This window comes from Trachypithecus francoisi, unplaced genomic scaffold (genome assembly GCF_009764315.1).
Source record: "Trachypithecus francoisi isolate TF-2019V2 unplaced genomic scaffold, Tfra_2.0 Lachesis_group10, whole genome shotgun sequence".
In the NCBI taxonomy this organism is placed as follows: Eukaryota; Metazoa; Chordata; class Mammalia; order Primates; family Cercopithecidae; genus Trachypithecus; species Trachypithecus francoisi.
The window spans coordinates 54,189,554-54,209,427 of record NW_022681455.1 but is presented as its reverse complement, the minus strand read 5'-3'; the positions used below and the strand labels follow the sequence as shown (position 1 = coordinate 54,209,427).

General features: G+C 35.3%; 1 protein-coding gene across 12 annotated transcripts in view; it reads right to left on the bottom strand.

Annotated features, from left to right (window-relative positions):
- MLIP (muscular LMNA interacting protein) overlaps positions 1–19,874 on the bottom strand; it is a 262,957-nt gene that overhangs the window by 79,416 nt on the left and 163,667 nt on the right. For all 12 annotated transcript variants that reach the window (XM_033217477.1, XM_033217478.1, XM_033217485.1 and 9 more), the window contains one exon: positions 355–399. In XM_033217477.1, the coding sequence (XP_033073368.1) occupies positions 355–399 (45 nt within the window). The remainder of the gene's footprint in view (positions 1–354; positions 400–19,874) is intronic.

Sequence of the window (19,874 nt, the reverse complement as noted above, 5' to 3'; positions counted from 1 at the left end):
CTACTCAATCATGACCTTCTCCTTAAACACTTTTTGGATCTTTTCCTTTAAAGAGTGAGCTCTCTTCTTTAAATTCTAATGACATCTTTCACCTGACCTCACAATCTCTTCTAATGCCTCTACTTGGATGTAAGTTACTAGCAAGTAAAGTATATGTATAGTTTTACGTATGTTTGTCACCTGCAAAACAACCACCATGGAGCTTTTGGAAAGTATCAGTAAAATTTTATTAGACAAGTAAGTGAATAAAAATATATGTAGTAAATGTATTCTTTTTTTCACTTTTACTCAAGTAAAGCTCTCTTGAGAGATCAGAATTTGCAGAAGTAGATCTGTGACTTAGAAGATACATACCAGCTGACTCTCAGATACTGTAGAAGATGGTGAGGAGAGATTTGCCTGCAAAACATAAACATGGTGTTTATTTAGTGAAACTCATAGTTTATTAAAATATTTATGTGTTTAAGTATTTTGAAGTTTGTTTAGTATTAAAGAATTATATGTCCATGATAGGATTTTGAAAAGTATAAAGGAAAAGGAAAAATATCATTATGCCACCAAAGAAATGATTTTTAATATTTTTGGTATATTGCCATAAATATTTTTCCTATGTATTTTTATTCAGCCCACATAATAGTGAATATGATGTTTATATGCTGCTTTTCCTTCTCATTTTCTTAACATAAGCATTATAACATGACATCAAAAATTCTTCAAGGTTACATAACATTTCATTCTTTGTATACTTCACATTTTAATCAAACATACCAGCGTCATTGCTATTTCTATTTATTTAAAGCAAATTGAAACAAATAACATATATTTCTTTAAAGTATTGTTATATAAAAAGTAAAGCATAACAAAGTTTTTATGATTTGAGAATAAAGATGACTTGGTTTTTAGAATTGTTTAAAGAGCAGATTAATATTGTTTCTTTGTCATTGGCTCCTGTGTTTCAATCCTTTCATCTGAATTTAGTTTCTTTAATTTTTAAAAAGGTTATCTCATTGTCATAAGAACATTTAACATGAAATCTGTAGTCTGAACACGTTTGTAAGTGCACAATACAGTATTGTTGGCTATAGGTGCAATGTCATATGGCAGATCTCTAGAACTTATTCATCTTATTTAACTCAAACTTCATGTGATTAGTAACTTCCCATTTCCCCCTGCTCCCTAGTTTCCTTCTTACTAAAGTAAAGGTTTTGGTGGTTTTTTCAGATCTTACTGTCTTGGATGTTGTCTGAAAATGTTTTTTATCATGTTCTCATTCTTAAGTGAGAGTCCAGCTGGACACACAATTCCAGGGCAATAGCGGTAATAGCATTTCTGTCTTTTGCAGGTGCTGTGCCACAGACTCTGGCTTTTGTTGTTGTTGGCCTAAATTATAACTTGGAGGATCAACTGTCTTCAAATTTGGTTAACATTTAAAGTTTATCTCCGTGACATTCTGTAATTTCACTTTGATGTGCCTTGGTATAGATTTCTTTTTATTGTTTTTTGTCTTGGTATGTTCCTTTATTCTCAGCATGCATGTCTTCTGAAAAATCCTACATGACTATCTCTTCAAATGCCGCCATTCTCCCATTTTATCTAATCTCTTGTTATTGAGATTCTATTAAATATAGTAATGTGCCACACAATGATGTTTCAGTTGATGATGGACCTCATATATGACAGGGTTCCCATAAGATTGTAATGGAACTAAACCTATTCCTGTCACCTAGTAACGTCTTAATGATCTTGACTCTGTGTAGGCCTAAGTTAATGTGTATGTTTTTGTCTTAGTGTTTAACAAAAAAAGCTTAAAGAGTATAATAAATAAAAAGCAAAAATTTGAAATAGAAAAAATTTATAGAATAAGGGTGTAAAAAATATTTTTGTACAGCTGTGTAATGCATTTGTATTTCAAGCCACATGTTGCTACCAAAGAATCAATAAGTTTTAAAAATTAAGAAACTTATAAAATAAAAAATCTACAGTAAGCTAAGATTTATTGTTGAAGAAAGAAAAAACATAAAGTTAATGTAGTGTACAGTGTTGTCTACAGTACTGTACAGTAAAAACCTTAGTTCTTCACATTCAGTCACCACTAACTCATTGATTCACCCAGAGAAAACTCCAGTCCTTCAGACTCCATTCATGGCAAGTGCACTATACAGATACACAACTTTTTATCTTTTACGCTGTATTTTTACCATGCCTTTTCTATGTTTAGATATATAAATACCATTGTGTTACAATTGCCCACAGTATTCAATAGAGTAACGTGCTGCATAGGTTTGTAGCCTAGCAGCAATATGCTAAACCATATAGCCTAGGTGTGTAGTGGGCTATACCATTTAGGTTCATGTATACACGTTTTTTTTGTAAATTCGAGACGGAGTCTCCCTCTGTCACCAGGCTGGAGTGCAGCGGCACAATTGGCTCACTGCAACCTACGCCTCTCGGTTTCAAGTGATTTCCCTGCCTCAGCCTCCGGAATAGCTGGGACTACAGGTACGTGCCACCACACCTGGCTAATTTTTTGTATTTTTTTTAGTGGAGACAGGGTTTCACCATGTTGGCCAAGATGGTCTTGGTATATACACTTTGATGCTCACGTAATGATGAAATCACCTAGTGATGTGTTTTTCAGACCGTCTCTCCACAGTTAAGTGAAACATGACTGTATTTTGGGCCTTCTGAAATCCTCTCCCATTTATCTCAAACTAGTTTTTATATTTTTGTCTCTTTATACTGTATTCTGGATGGTTTTTGCATATAAGCCTGATAGTTAACTTATTTTTATTTAACTGCATATTAGTATGTTTAACATGACAATTGAAATTAATGTCTTAATAATTGACTTTTCACTTCTAGAAGTTCTACTTGGGTCTTCTTCAAATCTTGTCTTATAATATCTATAACTCATTGTAATGTTTAACGTTTTAAATATATTTATATGATAGTTTTCCAGATTTGTTATAGTCCCCCCTCGTTAAATACCATGTTGCTTGTATTTGCTGATTCTCCCTCAAGTCTCTCCCTCATGATGTTCTTTAGTTATTTTGTGTGCTTTTTAATTTTCTATTTTGAGTAATTTTGGTAATTTGGATTTCTTTAGATATCCAAGAAGCCCTGGTTGGGAAACCATCCCTGCAGTACCTTTGCCCTCACTGGGGCTGTAGGAGTTGCACAGGTTCTGGACCAGTTACCATTATATTGCCTCATCCTGATTTTCCTATATCTCAAGGTGGCAAGTCCCCCACATTATCACATACTCTCCACATTATCATAGGTTTGGAGTCCCATTTTCTCATGGGTGACTTTTTCTTATCACTCAAGAATGTAGAGTAGGGGTTATTTTTTAAATTATCTTTTTTCTCTTTCATGCTTCGTAGTCAATATGGCCTTGTAGGTTATAGAATTATGCAATAGATTCCCACACATATCTTAAACTTGTTACACAGTGAAAGTTACAACCTAAGCTCCTGGGTCCTGGCCCCTAGGGTCTGATGTACACATGTTCTATGACAACTTTAGGTTCTTTTTAGTATTCTAACCTTGATATGGTCAAGCTCTGTGTCCCCACCCAAATCTTATCTTGAATTATAATCTGCATAATCCCCACATGTTGAGAGCAGGAACTGGTGGGAGGTGATTGGATCATGGGGGCAGTTCCCCAATGCTAATCTCATGATGGAGAGTGAGTTCTCGCAAAAGCTGATGGTTTTATAAGGGGTTCTTTGCCTTTTGCCTACACTTCTCTCTCCTGCCACCATGTGAAGAAAGTCCTTGCTTGTCCTTCGCTTTCTCCCATGATTGTGAGTTTCCTGAGGCTTCCCCAGCCATGAAGAACTGTGAGTCAATTAAACCTCTTTTCTTTATAAATTACCCAGTCTCAGGTAGTTCTTTATAGCAGTATGAAAATGGACTAATGCAAACTTGGAAGTCCCACTTCATTTATGGCATCCAGGGATTAGTTATGTTTTATCAAGCATTTCTGCATTTACACGGGAGGCTAAACTTTCATAGCAGCCTAACCTTCCATTTCGACAGGAACCGGTCAGCATACAGATGAATAATTATAAATATGCTTGGTTAAAGTACAATAAGTTATGTTCCTAAAATATTTCTATTTTTGAAATCGCAAATATTTCAGAGCTTATTTTGACATATTATTTTAATCTCTGAGAGATCAAAAATAACTGAAAACTGAAAGCCTCATGGTTCCATGTTATCAACAAGTATGAATCACCAAACGATAAGGCACATGAAGTACTTTGTACACAGCATCTAACATTGTTTGTTTTCTGCGTTTTGACTCATGCCATTCTTATAGGTGCCACTGTTTGCTGCCATTCCTGGCTGCTTGATGGCAGTAGGGTATCTTGGCTAAGTGCTCCCCTTACCTAATTGCTGTGGGCCAGGCTAGTGTGCACTGAGGTTTAGGAAAATTGCCCTTCAGAATATCCATCATGGTGTTTTTGTCAGTTCACCTAAAGTTTCATTAAACCTCATAATCGAATACAGCTAATAATAATGATTTCTTCTATAATATTAGGTTTTTTACCATTTAACCATTTTTTCTTATTGCACTAATGAAGGCATTCTCTATTGATCCCCTAAGTTAAATGAATAGCTTCTGTGAAATATGCTGAATTTAATGCATCATAACTGAAAAAAATGGTTAAATTTTTACCTCAATCATTACGGGAAAGAAGTTACATATTAACAATACAGTATTCATACAGTTGTATTACTAATATTTTTCAGTATATTGTATTAAATAATACCAAATTATTATCATAGGGAAAAGAGAGAAAAGGCTCAAACATATTAATTAAATTAGGAAAACATCTAAATATCTTTTTATCGAGTCTCTGTAGGTCCCCCAAATTCCCTCATTGGGAATCGTGATATAATAATAAGATGCTTTAGACACCCCCAGACATTTTTATTTCATCCAGTATTATGAATTCCGTATCACTGCTATCAGAAACTTCCCAGAGAAAGTGCAAAATTAAATGCAAACCACAAAGTGGAGTAGATATGCATAATACTAATACAGAATTGTCCTTAGTAAAGAGGAAGAATAGTGACTTATATGTTTTATCACTAAAGTAACCAAGTTTTTTCAATAAAGCCAATTACGTCCAATCCTTTGAGAAGCCACCTTGTGCATGTCTAATGCAGGTTAATGCTGTTTATTAGAAGTTATAGCTATACTTATGTCATTAATATTGTAGCAATTATTTTCCAAAATGTGAGGAGAGATTGTGTGGTGAACTAAGCAGGTGATGGGAAAAGATTGCTACATTTGAACACCTGCATCACCTGAATAAAGGTGGAGAAGAAACTTGAAATACCTAAAAATAAATTTGAATTCGATTTGAACAACGTTAAAATTTTGGTCATTCATATCTCTCCAGGTTAACACTAACTGGGAAGAGTAACATTTGAGGTAAGTATAAGAATGGCTCTTGTGTGAAATAAAAATTTATAATCTATATTCTACAGCCTTTGACATTGTTTTAATCATAGAAGAAAAAATAATGAGAGAAAGAGAGAGATGGGCTTTAGCCATTACTGTATCCTTAAAAAAAAAAAGAAAAAAGAAAGAAAAACTTAAAAAACTAACAGAACAGTCAAAAAAATAATGAAGGTAAAAAAAATTTTATTTCAAAAAAATCAATTTAAGAATTAAGTTATATGGAAACTAAAAGAATTAGAGACTAAGTAAAGGTAAGGATTTGAAATCCATTGAAAGATAAATTCCTACACAAGACACCACTTGTCCCAAGCCAGCTTTGGAGAAACCTTTTCATCTCCCAAAGACTTGACGCCAAAGGCACACAAAGAACAGCCAAGCTCCTTATTCATCATCTAGATTTCTCATTCCTTGCAAACTGCACCATTTCACATTCATGACAGGTGTCTTTTGGTCGGCATCACTCTAACAGACACCATCTTGGGGGCCTGGGGGAAAAATCAAGCTGGATTCAATAAAAAGTGTCAAACAGTTGCCTTTTCTTTCTGTATTCTGATACTCTACTTTTAGCATGCTTTTTTCCCTTTCAGTATTCATGTCCCTTCCACCTGAATATAATGTCAGATTTGATACCATTATGATGCTTCTTTTCCCTTTTTCTCTGTTGGCTCTAACTGTCCTGAATCTTCCTTTCTCAAAACTCAGAGAGCGCTAATCAGTGATAACATGCTAATTGAATTACGTTATTTCTCCCAGTCAAGACTAATGTACAGTTAAGTAGAAAGACAACACTCAAAATACGAATTGGGCAGTTAGTTATTACTGAGTGCTAAGCTTAGCATTGAGGACATATAAAATTATAAAATGATAAAGACACTGTCTTACTCTTAACCTAGAGAGTGTTCCTATTATTTGTACATAAGGCACTACACAAAAAAATGAATCCATGTTGAAAATCTATGTTGAAAATATATCAAAGGCCATTTGATATATTATGACACATCATGTCTTCCTTACTTTGAACTGCTTATTCTTACTATCTATAGCACTTACCCTGTCTAAGAGTCGGAGGTTGCAGTGAGTCAAGATCGCGCCACTGCACTCCAGCCTGGCAACAGAGAGAGACTCCGTCTCAAAAAAAAAAGAACTTACCCTGTCTAAATATCTCACTAAAGACCATTTTCTAAATTAGTAATATATCCCCCATAATATATAATATATATAAGGAGTAGATATAGAAATTTTTTTAAAGTTTGATTCTTTAAGATAGGAAATGATGATTCTAACTTGTCATGAACATAGTTGGTAGACAGAACAAGTGGGCGTAGGTGACCAGTGAAAGTCATAGTTTATATGTGCAAATAGGGAAATAAAAGATCAGATCAAGGGGAAGTTTGTCTGAAATAAGGCACCTTCCCATTTGATGAAATCTGAAATGGCAAGGAAAAGGATACAAGCAGAAGGTTGTCTCATTCACTCTTCTCTGCCTCCTCATCTAGCAGAATGCAGAAGACTATCTTCCATTTCCTCCTTAACCCTATCATACATACATATACTGCAGAAATATTTCTGAACAATTAGAAAAGGAAATAAGTAATGATCAGTCAAGTGGAATTTCTTGCTTAAATTGTTCCCAATTCTTCCTACACCTCATCAAATCTCTGGCCTCATCCTACAGCGAAGCAGATCTGGACCTGATTTGGATTAATTCACCTCTCGTCCTAAGATCTATGACTGCATTATTGCACATCACCTCTGAAACACTCCAGCATAGCAACGTTTCCAAGCATAGCAACAAGAAGAGTGTGTGAGCTGGTGAAACTGGAGATGACCTTTATTTGAATATCTGTATATATAGTGGAAAATATTATTAATAAAGTTTGACACATTTTTCAATATATTCTGATATTTTGGAAGGAATATACTTCCATTGTAATGATATTTTTCTGTCTCTCAAGCTCATTAAAATGAGATCTTACCTGTATGCTATCTAATATTTAATAACTCCATCTCAGATATTTCCTCTGCACTTAAAAGTAATTTATAAAATGGAGAGGATTTATAAAATAAGTTGTTATCAATAGAATGTGATTCCAACTAAGAGTTTTTGATGCATTAGTAATAGGACCAAATACTACCCTATTTTCAGAGGTTGTTCTTTATCAAGAAAGCATACTATGGTTTTGAATTATATAAATGTGACACATTTATACTGGTAGTTAATAAAAAATAATAAACATTTAGAAGGTAACATATAATGCAAAGACAAAAAATTCCCTCTACAAAGTTCATAGAATGAAAATAGAATGAAATCGAATTTTAATAGATAATTCATCCCTGAGGGCTGGAGCAAGATGCTAGAATGGAAACTTACAGTGTTCTTACCTCCCACAGGAATGCCACATTTTAGCAGCTATCTGCACACAGAAAACAACCCTCTCAAGAACCAAATCTGGTGAGCAATCTTATACCTAGTTTTAACTTCATATTGCTGAAAGAGGCATTGAAGGGGGTTGGAGAGACAGTACTGAATTGTTGATGCCACCCTTCCCCCCAGCTCCCCAGTAGTGGCCATGCAGCACAGAGAATCTGTGCACTTGGGAAAGGGAGAGCACAGCAACTGGGGGACATTACATTGAACTCAGTGCTGCCTTTTAACAGCAGAAAGCAAAACTATGCTGGGCTCAGCCAGTGCCCAGAGATGGAGAGAGCATTTGGAGTAGGCCTACTCAGACGGGAACTGCCCATCCCAGCAGTTAGAAGTTGACTTTCTTGGCAAGGCTCACCACCATGGGCAAAAGTGCTCTAGGATTCTAGGCAAACTTGAAAGTCTAGGAAATAAGGACTGCAATTCCTAGGCAACTCCTAGTACTGCACTGAGTTCAGAGCCAGTAGACTAGGGTGGCACATGACCTAGGGAGATACCAACTGGCATGGCCAAGGGAGTTCATGTGCTATTTCTTCCCCAACTCCACACAGTGCTGCTCACAGCAACAAAAGTGACTCCTTGCTTCTGCTTAAGGAGAGGAGAATGAAGAGTAAAGAGGACTTTGTCTTACATCTTGGAGATCATCTCATCCACAGATGGATTGAGTACCAAGCAGAGCTATGATGCCCCCATTACAGGCTCTAGCTCATGATGTTCCTAGGCATATCCTGGGCAAAAAGAGAACCCACTGCCTTGAAGGGAAAGACTAGTCCTGGCAGGACTCATCACTTGCTGACTAAAGAGCTGTTGGGTACTGAATAACCAGCAGTGATACCCAGGTAGTACACCATGGGCCTTGGGCTCTGAGATGGGCTGACTGCAGGTGTGACCCATCACATTCTCAGTTGTTGTGGATACAGTGACAGACTCCTTCTGTCTGAGAAAAGCATAGGGAAAAGTAAAGGGAACTTTGTCTTGCACCTTAGGTACCAGCTTGACCACAGGGAGGTAGAGCAACAAACAGGCTCTTGGGGTCCCTGAACCCAGGCATAGGCTCTTAGACATCATTTCTGGACCAGCCCTGGGCCAGAAGGGAGCCCACTGCCCTGAAGAGTGAGTCCCCAGCCTGGAAGCATTTCCCACAAGCTGACTAAAGAGCCCTTGGGCTTTTAGTGAACATCAGTGGTGGCCTGGCAGACTGCCGTCCCTGCCCATGTGCTGGTGGTGCTGGTGGCCACAGGGAAAGGCTCCTCTGCCTGTGGAAAGGGGACGGAAAAACAGAAAGAACTTTGTATTGTGACTTTTTTTGAGTGCTAGCTTAGCTTCAGAGAAATAGAACTTCAGGTAAATTTCTAAGGTTTTTGACTCTAAACCCTGCCTCCCAGACAGCATCCGTGGAACTGCAGAGGGCCTGTGGGAACTTGCCACAGGGGTATATGCATCTCACCCCCAGTTCCAGGCAGCTCAGTACAGAAAGAGAGACTTTATTTCTCTGGGGGAAAGTAAGGGAATAAACTAAAAGTCTCTGCCTGACAATTCAAAGACAGGCATAAGCAAGCCCAAACTGTCTAGACTACAAAATATACCTAACTCTTCAATGTTGAGACACTGACAAACATCCACAAGCATCAAGATCATCCAGAAAAACATAACCTCATAAAACAAACTAAATAAGGCACTGGAAACCAATCATGGAAGAACAGGGATATATGACCGTTCAGACAGAGAATTCAAAATAGCTGTGTTGAGAAAACTCAAAGAAATTCAAGATAACATAGAGAAGGAATTTAGAATTCCATTAGATAAATTTAACAAAGAGATTGAAATAATTAAAACAAAATCAAGCAGAAATACTGGAGTTGCAAAATGCAATTGACATACTGCAGAATGCATCAGAGTCCTTTAATAGCAGAATTGACCAAGAAGAAGAAAGAATAATGAGCTTGAAGGCAGCTAATTTGAAAATGTGCACAGTCAGAGGAGACAAAAAAGAATAAAAAACACACTTTCAGTATTTAGAAAATAGCTTCAAAAGGGCAAATCTAAGAGTTATTGGCCTTGAAGATGAGGTAGAGAAAGAAACAAGGGTAGGAGGTAGGAGTAGAAAGTTTATTCAAAGGTACAATAACAGAGAACTTCCCAAACATAGAGAAAGATATCAAGTACAACAAGGTTATAGAACACCAAGCAGATTTAACCCAAGGAAGACGACCTCAAGGCATTTAATAATCAAGTTCCCAAAAGTAAAGGATAAAGAAAGGATCCTAAAAGCAGAAAGAGAAAAGAAACAAATAATGCACAATGGAGCTCCAATATGTCTGGCAGCAGACTTTTCAGTGGAAACATTACAGGCCAGGAGATAGTCACATGACATATTTAAAGTGTTGAAGAAAAACAAAAAAAAAAAAAACTTTTACCAAAGAATTGTATATCTGGTGAAAATATCCTCCAAGCATGAAAGAGAAATAAAGATCTTCCCAGAAAACAAAAGCTGAGGGATTTCATTAACACCAGACCTGTCTACAAGAAATGCTAAAGCGGGCTCTTCAATTTGGAAGAAAAGAATGTTAATGAGCAAGAAGAAATCATCAGAAGATACAAAAACTCACTGGCAATAGTAGGCACACAGAAAAACACAGAATATTATAACACTGTAATTGTGGTATGTAAACTACTTTTAAGTAAAAAGACTCAATGATGAACCAGTCAAAAATAATAACAACAACTTTTTAAGACATAGTATAATAAGACATAAAAAAAGTTAAAAAGCAGGGACATGAAGTTAAAGTGTAGGGTTTTTATTAGTTTTCTCTTTGTATGTTTGTTTTTTTATGCAATTAGTGTCAAGTATTGTCATCAGTTTAAAATAATGAATAGGATGGTATTTACAAGCCTCATGGTAACCTCAAATTTAAAAACATACAACAGATACACAAAAAATAAAAAAGTAAGAAATTAAAGCATACCACCAGAGAAAATCACATTCACAAAAAGAAAGGAAAAAGGGAAAGAAAAAAGAGAATACCACAAAACAACCAGAAAACTAATAACAAAAGGGCAGGGGTAAGTCCCTATTTATCAATAATATCATTCAATGTGTGAGAACTAAACTGTCCAATCAAAAGTCATAGAGTGGCCGAATGGATGAAAAACAACCCAATCACCTGTTGCCTACAGGAAACACACTTAGCCTATAAACATACTCACAGAGTGAAAATAAAGGGATGGAAAAAAGATATATTCCATGCCAATGAAAACCAAAATAGAGCACAAGTAGCTATACTTATATCAGCCAAAACAGATACCAACACAAAAACTGAAGAAGAGACAAAGAACATCATTATATAATGATAAAAGGGTCAGTTCAGCAAAAGGTTATAATGGTTGCAAACTTGTATGCAACCAACACTGGAGCACCCAGATATATAAAGCAAATACTATTAGAGCTAAAGAGAGACATAGACCTCAATGCAATAATAACTGGAGACTTCAAAACCCCAATTTTAGCACTGGACAGATCTCCCAGACAGAAAATCAACAGAGAAACATCAGACTTAATCTATACTATAGACCAAATGGACCTAATAGATATTTACAGAACATTTTATCCAACAGCTATACATGCTTCAACACATGTTTCTCCTTAGCACATAGATCATTCTCAAGGATAGACCATATGTTAGATCACAAAACAAGTCTTAAAACATTCAAGAAATTAAAACAATGTCAAGCATCTTCTCTGACCACCAGGAGATTAAGCTAGAAATCAATAGTAACAAGAAATTTGGAAACTATACAAACACATGGAAATTAAACAATATGCTCCTGAATGACCAGTGGGTCAATGAAGAAATTAAGAAAGAAATTGAAAAATTTCTTTAAACAAGGGATAATGGAAATGCAAAATACCAAAACCTACAGGATATAGCAAAGCAGTGCTAACAGGGAAATGTATAGCTGTAAGTGCCTACATAAAAACAAACTTTGAATAACCTAATAAAACAGCTTACACAACTAGAAAGGCAAGAGTAAACCAAACCCAAAATTAGTAGAAGAAAAATAATAAATATCAGAACAGAAATAAATAAATTTGAAACAAAGAAAGCAATTCAAAAGATCAATGAAACAAAAAGTTGATTTTTGAAAAGATAAAGAAAATTGACAAATCTTTAGACAGACCAATAAAGAAAAAAAGGGGAAGAAACACAAAATCAGTGATGAAAATGAAAACATTACAACTGAAACTACAGAATTTTTTTTCCTCATGCACTTTTTAAATTATTTTATTTTACTTTATTTTATGTTAAGTTTCAAGATACATGTGCAAGACATGCAGATTAGTTTCCCATCTAAACGTGTGCTGTGGCAGTTTCTACACCTATCAACCCATGACTTAGGCATTAAGCCCCACATGCATTAGCTATTTATCCTGATGCTCTCCCTCTCCCTACCCTCCCAAGAGGCCCCAGTGTGTGTTGTTCCTCCGCCACCCTGCCCTTGTCTATGTGTTCTTATCGCTCAGCTCCCACTTATAAGTGAGAATATGTGATATTTGGTCTTCTGTTCCTGTATTAGTTTGTTGAGGCTAAAGGCTTCCAGCTCCATCCATGCTCCTGCAAAAGACATGATCTTTTTCCTTTTTATGGCTGCACAGTATTCCATGGTGTATATGTACCACATTTTCTTCATCCAGTCTCTCATTGATGGGCATTTGGATTGATTCCATCTTTTTGCTATTGTGAATAGTGCTGCAATGAACATACATTTGTGTATGTCTTTATAACAGAATGACTTATATTATTCCTTTGCGTATGTACTCAGTAATGGGATTGCTGGGTGAAATGGCATTTCTGGTTCTAGGACTTTGAGGAATCACCACACTGTCTTCCACAATGGTTGAAATAATTTACATTCCCACCAACAGTGTAAAAGCATTTCTGTTTCTTCACAGCTTCACAAGCATCTGTTGTTTCTTGACTTTTTTAGTAATTGCCATTCTGACTGGTGTGAGATGGTATCTCATTGTGGTTTTGATTTGTGTTTCTCTAATGATCAGCAATGTTGAGCTTTTTTTCACGTTTGTTGGCTGCATAAATGTCTTCTTTTGACAATTATCTGTTCATGTCCTTTGCCCACCTTTTAGTGGGGTTGTTTGGTTTTCTCTTTTACATTTGTTTAAGTTCCTTGTAGATTCTGGATATTAGACCTTTGTCAGATGAATAGATTTTTAAAATTTCTCGCATTCTCTAGGTTGTCTGTTCACTCTGATGATAATTTCTTTTGCTGTGCAAAAGCTCTTTAATTAGATCCCATTTGTCAATTTTTGCTGTTGATGAAATTACTTTTGATGTTTTCATCATGAAATCTTTGCTGGTGCCAGTCCTGAATGGTATTGCCTAGATTTTCTTCTAGGGTTTTTATAGTTTGAGGCTTTACATTTAAGTCTTTAATTCATCTTGAGTTAATTTTTGTATAAGGTGTAAGGAAGAGGTCCAGTTTCAATTTTCTGCCTATGGCTAGCCAGTTTTCCCAGAGCCATTTATTAAATAGGGAATATTTTCCCCATCACTTGTTTTTGTCAGGTTTGTTGAAGAGCAGCTAGTTTTAGATGTGCAGTCTTATTTCTGAGATCTCTGTTCTGTTCCATTGGTCTATGTGTCTGTTTTTGTACAAGTACCATGCTGTTTTGGTTACTGTAGCCTTGTAGTATAGTGTGAAGTAGGGTAGCATGATGCCTCCAGCTTTGTTCTTTTTGCTTAGGATTGTCTTGGCTATACAGGCTCTTTTTTGGTTTCATATGAATTTTTAAGTTTTTTTTTTTCTAATTCTATGAAGAATGTCAGTGGTAGTTTAATGGGAATAGCATTGAATCTAGAAATTACTTTGGGCAGTATGGCCATTTTCACAATATTGATTCTTCCTATCCAGGAGCATGGAATGAAACCACAGAAATTTAAAGGATTTTTAGTAGCTATTATGAGCAACTATATGCCAATGTGTTGGAAAATCTAGAGAAAATTGATAAATTCCTAGATACATACAACCTATCAAGACTGAACCATGAAGAAATCCAATGCCTAAACAGATCAATAACAACTAATGAAATCAAAGCTGTAATAAAAAGTCTCCCAGTAAAGCAAAGCCCAGGACGCAGTGGCTTCACTGCTGAATTCTATGAAACATTTAAAGAACTAATACGAATTTGACTTAAACTATTCAAAAAAAAAAAAGGAGAAGGGAATACTACAAATCTCATTCTATAACAAGACCAGTATTACCCTGATACCAAAGCCAGAAAGATACATCAAACAAAGAATATTGCAGGCCAATATCTCTGATGAATATTGATGCAAAAATCCTCAATAAAATGCTAGCAAAACAAATTCAACAATGCCTTAAAGAGATTATTCATCATGATCAAGTAGGATTTACCCCAGGGATGCAAAGATGGCTTAACATATGCAAATTAATCAAGGTCATATGTCATATCAACAAAATAAAGGACAAAAACCATGTGATCCTTGATGCTGAAAAAGCATTTGATAAAACTCAACATCTCTTCATGATAAAAAAAAATAACTCTTAAAAAACTGGGTACAGAAGGAGTATATCTAAACATAATAAAAGTCATATATGACAGAGCCACAGCTAGAATCATACAGAATGAGGAAAACCTGAAAGCTTTTCTTTTAAGATCTGGAACATGACTAGGATGTCCACTGTCACCACTGTTATTCAACACATAACTGGAAGTTGTAACTAGTGCAATCAGACAAGAGAAAAAATAAAGGGCTCCTAAATTGGAAAGAAAGAAGTCAAATTATCCTTGTTTGCAGATGATATGATCTTATATTTGGAAAAACCTAATGACTCCACCCAAAACTATTAGAACTGATAAATGAATTCAGTAAAGGTGCAGGATACAAAATTAACATACAAAAAGCAGTAGCATTTCTACATGCCCACAGTGAACAATCTAAAAAAGAAGTCAAAAGAGTAATATCATGTACAATAATAGTCACAAGTAAAAGCAATAACCTAGGAACTCACTTAACTAAAGAAGTGAAAAATTTCTACAATGAAAACTATAAAATGCTGATGAAAGAAATTGAAGAGGACACACACAAAAAATGAAATATATCCCATGTTCTTGGATTTAAAGAATCAATATTGTTATAATGTCCATACTACCCAAAGTAATCTACAGATTCAAAGCAATTCCTATCAAAATATCAATGACATTCTTCATAAAAATAGAATAAACAATCCTAAAATTTATGGGGAACCACAAAAGACCCAGAATCACCAAAGCTATCCTGAGAAAAAGGAACAAAACTGGAGGAGTCATTATCTGACTTCGAATTCTACTACAGAGCTATAGTAACCAAAACAACATGGTACTGGCATAAAAACAGATGCACAGACCAATGGAACAGAATAGAGAACCCAGAAATAAATTTGCTCACTTACAGTGAACTCGTTTTTTGACAAAGGTGGCAAGAACACACATAAGGAAGATAGTCTTTTCAATAAATGATGCTGGGAAACCTGGGTATCCATATGCAAAAGAATAAAACTAGACCCCTATATCTTGCAATATATAAAAATCAAATCAGAATGAATTAAATACTTAAACCTAAGACCTCAAACTATGAGACTGCTACAAGAGAACATCAGAAAAACTTTCCAAGACATTCTTCCGGGCAAAAATTTCTCCAGTAATACCCCACAAGCACTGGAAACCAAAGCAAAAATGGACCAATGAGATCACATCATGTTAAAAAGCTTCTGCCCAGCAAAGGAAACAACAAGCTGAAGGAATAATCCACAGAATGGGAAAAAATATTTGCAAACTACTCATCTGAGAAGAGATTAATAACCAGAATATATAAGGAGTTCAAACAACTCTATAAAAAAGTATAATTGTAGTTTAAAATGGGCAAAAGATTTCAGTAGACATTTCTCAAAAGGAGACATCCGAATGGCAAAGAGGCATATGAAAAGATGCTCAACATCACTGATCATCAGAGAAAGGCTAATCAAAACTACAATGAGATATTATCTCACTCCAGTTAAAATGGGTTTAATCCAAAAGACAGGCAATCACAAATGCTTATGAGCATGTGGAGAAAAGGGAACCCTCATATACTGTTGGTGGGACTGTACACCACCAATTAGTACGGCCACTATAAAGAACAACTACGAGGTTCCTCAGAAAATGAAAAAGAAAGAGCTACCATGTATGATCCAAAATCCCACTGCTGGTTATATACCCAAAAGAAAGAAAATAAGTATATTAAAGACGTATCTGCACTCCCATGTTTGCCACAGCACTGTTTACAATATCTAAGATTTAGAAGCCACCTAAGTGTCCTTCAACAGGTGAATGAATAAAGAAAACATGGTACTTATACACAGTGGAGTACTATTCAGCCATTATAAAGAATGAGATCCTGTCATTTGCTACAACATGTATGGAACTGGAGGCCATTACGTTAAATGAAATAAGCCAGGCACAGAAAGACAAGCAACACATGTTCTCACTTATTTGTGGGATCTGAAAATCAAAACAATTGAACTCATGGAGATAGAGAGTAGAATGGTTACCAGAGGCTGAGAATGGTGGGAGTTGCTTTGGGGTGGGGAGGTGGGGATGGTTATCGAGTACAAAAAAAAATAGAAAGAATTGACAAGACATGGTATTTGATAGCACAACCAAGTGACTACAGTCAATAATAATTTTATCGTACATTTTAAAATAACTAGATGAGTATAATCAGATTATTTGTAACACAAAGAATAAAAGCTTGAGGGGACAGATACTCCATTTTCCATGATGTAATTATTATGCATTGCGTTCCTATATCGAAATATCTCATGTACTCCATACATACCTACTATGTACCCACAAAAATAAATATATTAAAAATTTGTGTAGAAAGGAAATCTATTTATTTACCTGAAGGAAATAAACTTTAAAAATGATTGTCAATAAGAAATAACTCTCTTATACCTTATTTGATATATTATGAGTTAATGTACATTTAAGCACATGATTTAAAACCCTGGAAACAGTAAATCACTATCATTTTAGATGTTAATATGACCAAATATGAAATTATTCTTTCTAAGTTTAGGCTGAAGGTTATTGGGCATGAAGAAATAATTTGGAGCCAGGGTATAAATATGAATGGATAAAATATGTAAAGAATGCAAACTATTTCCAGTATGTACTTACACTTCTACAAGTACATAGAAGTATCAATGGCAGAAACTTTGACATGAAGAAAACTTGGGTTGGGTTTTGCCTACTCTGACTTCTCAGACTTGTTTTCCCCCTCTGTATAATGGAGATTTTAAAATAAGAATACCCACCTCATAGGTTTGGTATACGGTTTAAATGAGATAGTTAAGCTTTATTTTCAAGGTAAGAGCTCAAAATATTAGTTATTATTATTGTTGAATTTAGCATCTTTTTAAAATAATCGAATGAAATATTGATGATAAATTAATCAATCCTGCAAGTGACCAAAGGCTCACTCCCTATTCAACATATTGTTAGCCTAGTTTCAATTCTATTACACTTAAAAGAATCCCAATTAAATTATTTTAAAATAGCCTGCATTTTAAGAACACCACAGACTGGAGAAAACCTTTACTTTAATTAGTCTGAATTAGTGTTGCTCTTACTGCACCTGGCTCATTCTAAAAACAGACTGTATGAAATGTCACAATATGTGCAATAAAGACCCAAAGAAGGAAACATTATTGTGAGTTGATTTTCCTTGTTTCTTTTTCTTTTTTTTTTTTTTTTCCAGAGAAGACAGTCTTTCACCAAAGGCCTATAAAGCGGAATTAGCCATACACTTTCTTATTATTTTATTAAACCATTATAATTATCCCAGGAAAACTGGAAAACCTACGAATACATTGAAAACTAGCAAATTTGTCAGTTGGTTTTAACATCAATAGGTTCTCTGGCTACCTCCTCTCTATTTCTATAATAAAGTATCTTGCTCATTTACTATTTTAACTGTTTACTATCTGTCTTTTTTTTTTTTTTTTTTTTTTTTTTTTTTTTTTTTTTTTTGAGACGGAGTTTCGCTCTGTCGCCCAGGCTGGAGTGCAGTGGCCGGATCTCAGCTCACTGCAAGCTCCGCCTCCCAGGTTTACGCCATTCTCCTGCCTCAGCCTCCCAAGTAGCTGGGACTACAGGTGCCCGCCAACTCGCCCGGCTAGTTTTTTTGTATTTTTTAGTAGAGACGGGGTTTCGCCGTGTTAGCTAGGGTGGTCTCGATCTCCTGACCTTGCGATCCACCTGTCTCGGCCTCCCAAAGTGCTGGGATTACAGGCTTGAGCCACCGCGCCCAGCCACTATCTGTCTTATCATTGGAATATATGCTTCAGAAATTGGCATCCTGTCATTGTGTTCACTCCTCTCACCCCAGTGACTCCTCAGTGAATGGTACTTGGTAGACACTCAATAAATATTTGTCGAATCAATGAATAGAGGTGGAAAACTGAATACCAGGGCTAGAAATAGTGACTAGCTTTTCTACGAGTCTTGATCCATAGATTTTATACTATATCTTTTTAATTTTATTTTTTAACTGACAAATAATAATTGTACATATCCATGGGATGCATAGTGGTGTTTTGAGATATATAATGTGTAGTAATCAGATATACTACATTTAAAGAGCCTCCACAAATAGGAATTTTAGGTGGTCAGTACTAACTTGTTCAGGATATCCTCAAGTGTAACAAAACTTTTTTTTCTTGGCTCTAATTTATGTCTTCCCTTTATTCAACCTCTTCTGTGGTATAGGAGTTGGTAACCTGCATGATACCCGCCTTTGAATTTAATCTAAGAATATCTACAAAGTCAAGGACTCACTGAGTCCCAGCAGGTATATACTCTGAAGATGACAACTTTCTCCAAAGTTTGAAGACAGATGGTGAAATATTGAAATGTTACAGAAATAGACTTCTCAGAGTCGCATTTTAGTTTTCATGGGAAAGAGAGAAATATATAGTGATAAATTAATTAATGAAATAACAGCTAGTAAACTCATACTTAAAGTGAGACATCCCATAACTGAGTCAATACGAATATTAGAATTTTTAGAAGAAAATATTACACTGTCATTCTTTTTAAAAAAATCAGAACATATTGTATTTAAGACATACAAGATAAGCTCTTGTTCACTCAAGACTAAAGCTTATAGCTAAAGTGGACTTCTGCTCTAAAATTTAATCTTTTCTCCTCAAACTAAAAGTATCAGACATCACTTAGTAAATTGTAATAACTACAGCTGAATATGTACAAATATGACTAATCCGAGAGTCGGCGCCAAACTAGTTTTGACCTTTCATTGTAAAATGATCCCTTATGATCTTCCAAAAGACATGGACGTATTTTACGGGCCACAAACAACAATTCAAATGTCATGTTGTAAAATAAAGTAAAAACAAAGCTTCTTACTCAAGAAATGAATTTTAATTAAGGTCAAGAATCTTATCTGAATTAGAGTTTATATTTGTTCTAGCCTATACTGAAGCTGTTTGACGGTTCACTCTTAACTTTGAATGACTTAAATGCTCTCACAACATTAAGGACATGAAAGTTAACATGCTTTAATTAAGTATGATAATTGATTGAAAGTAAAGAATAATTTCAAATAATTTCTAACTATGGAGATTGAAGAAGCCGCTCCAGAATCATTTCAATTGCTACCAAATTAACCACTCCCAGAGAGGAATAGATACTGACAATAACTCTCTGAAACTATTGAAAACTAATCTAATTAGAGACATTTTGCTGAAAGGCAAGAGTAGGTAAGACAAGAAGGTGAGTGAAAGAGCAAAAATTCCAGTGACTTTTTTGGGGGTCTGGCTCTTGTAAAATGTATTAGTCACAAAAAGTATAGAAACACTTTTAGGAAACTTTCTTTTCTTGTACCCAATAACGAA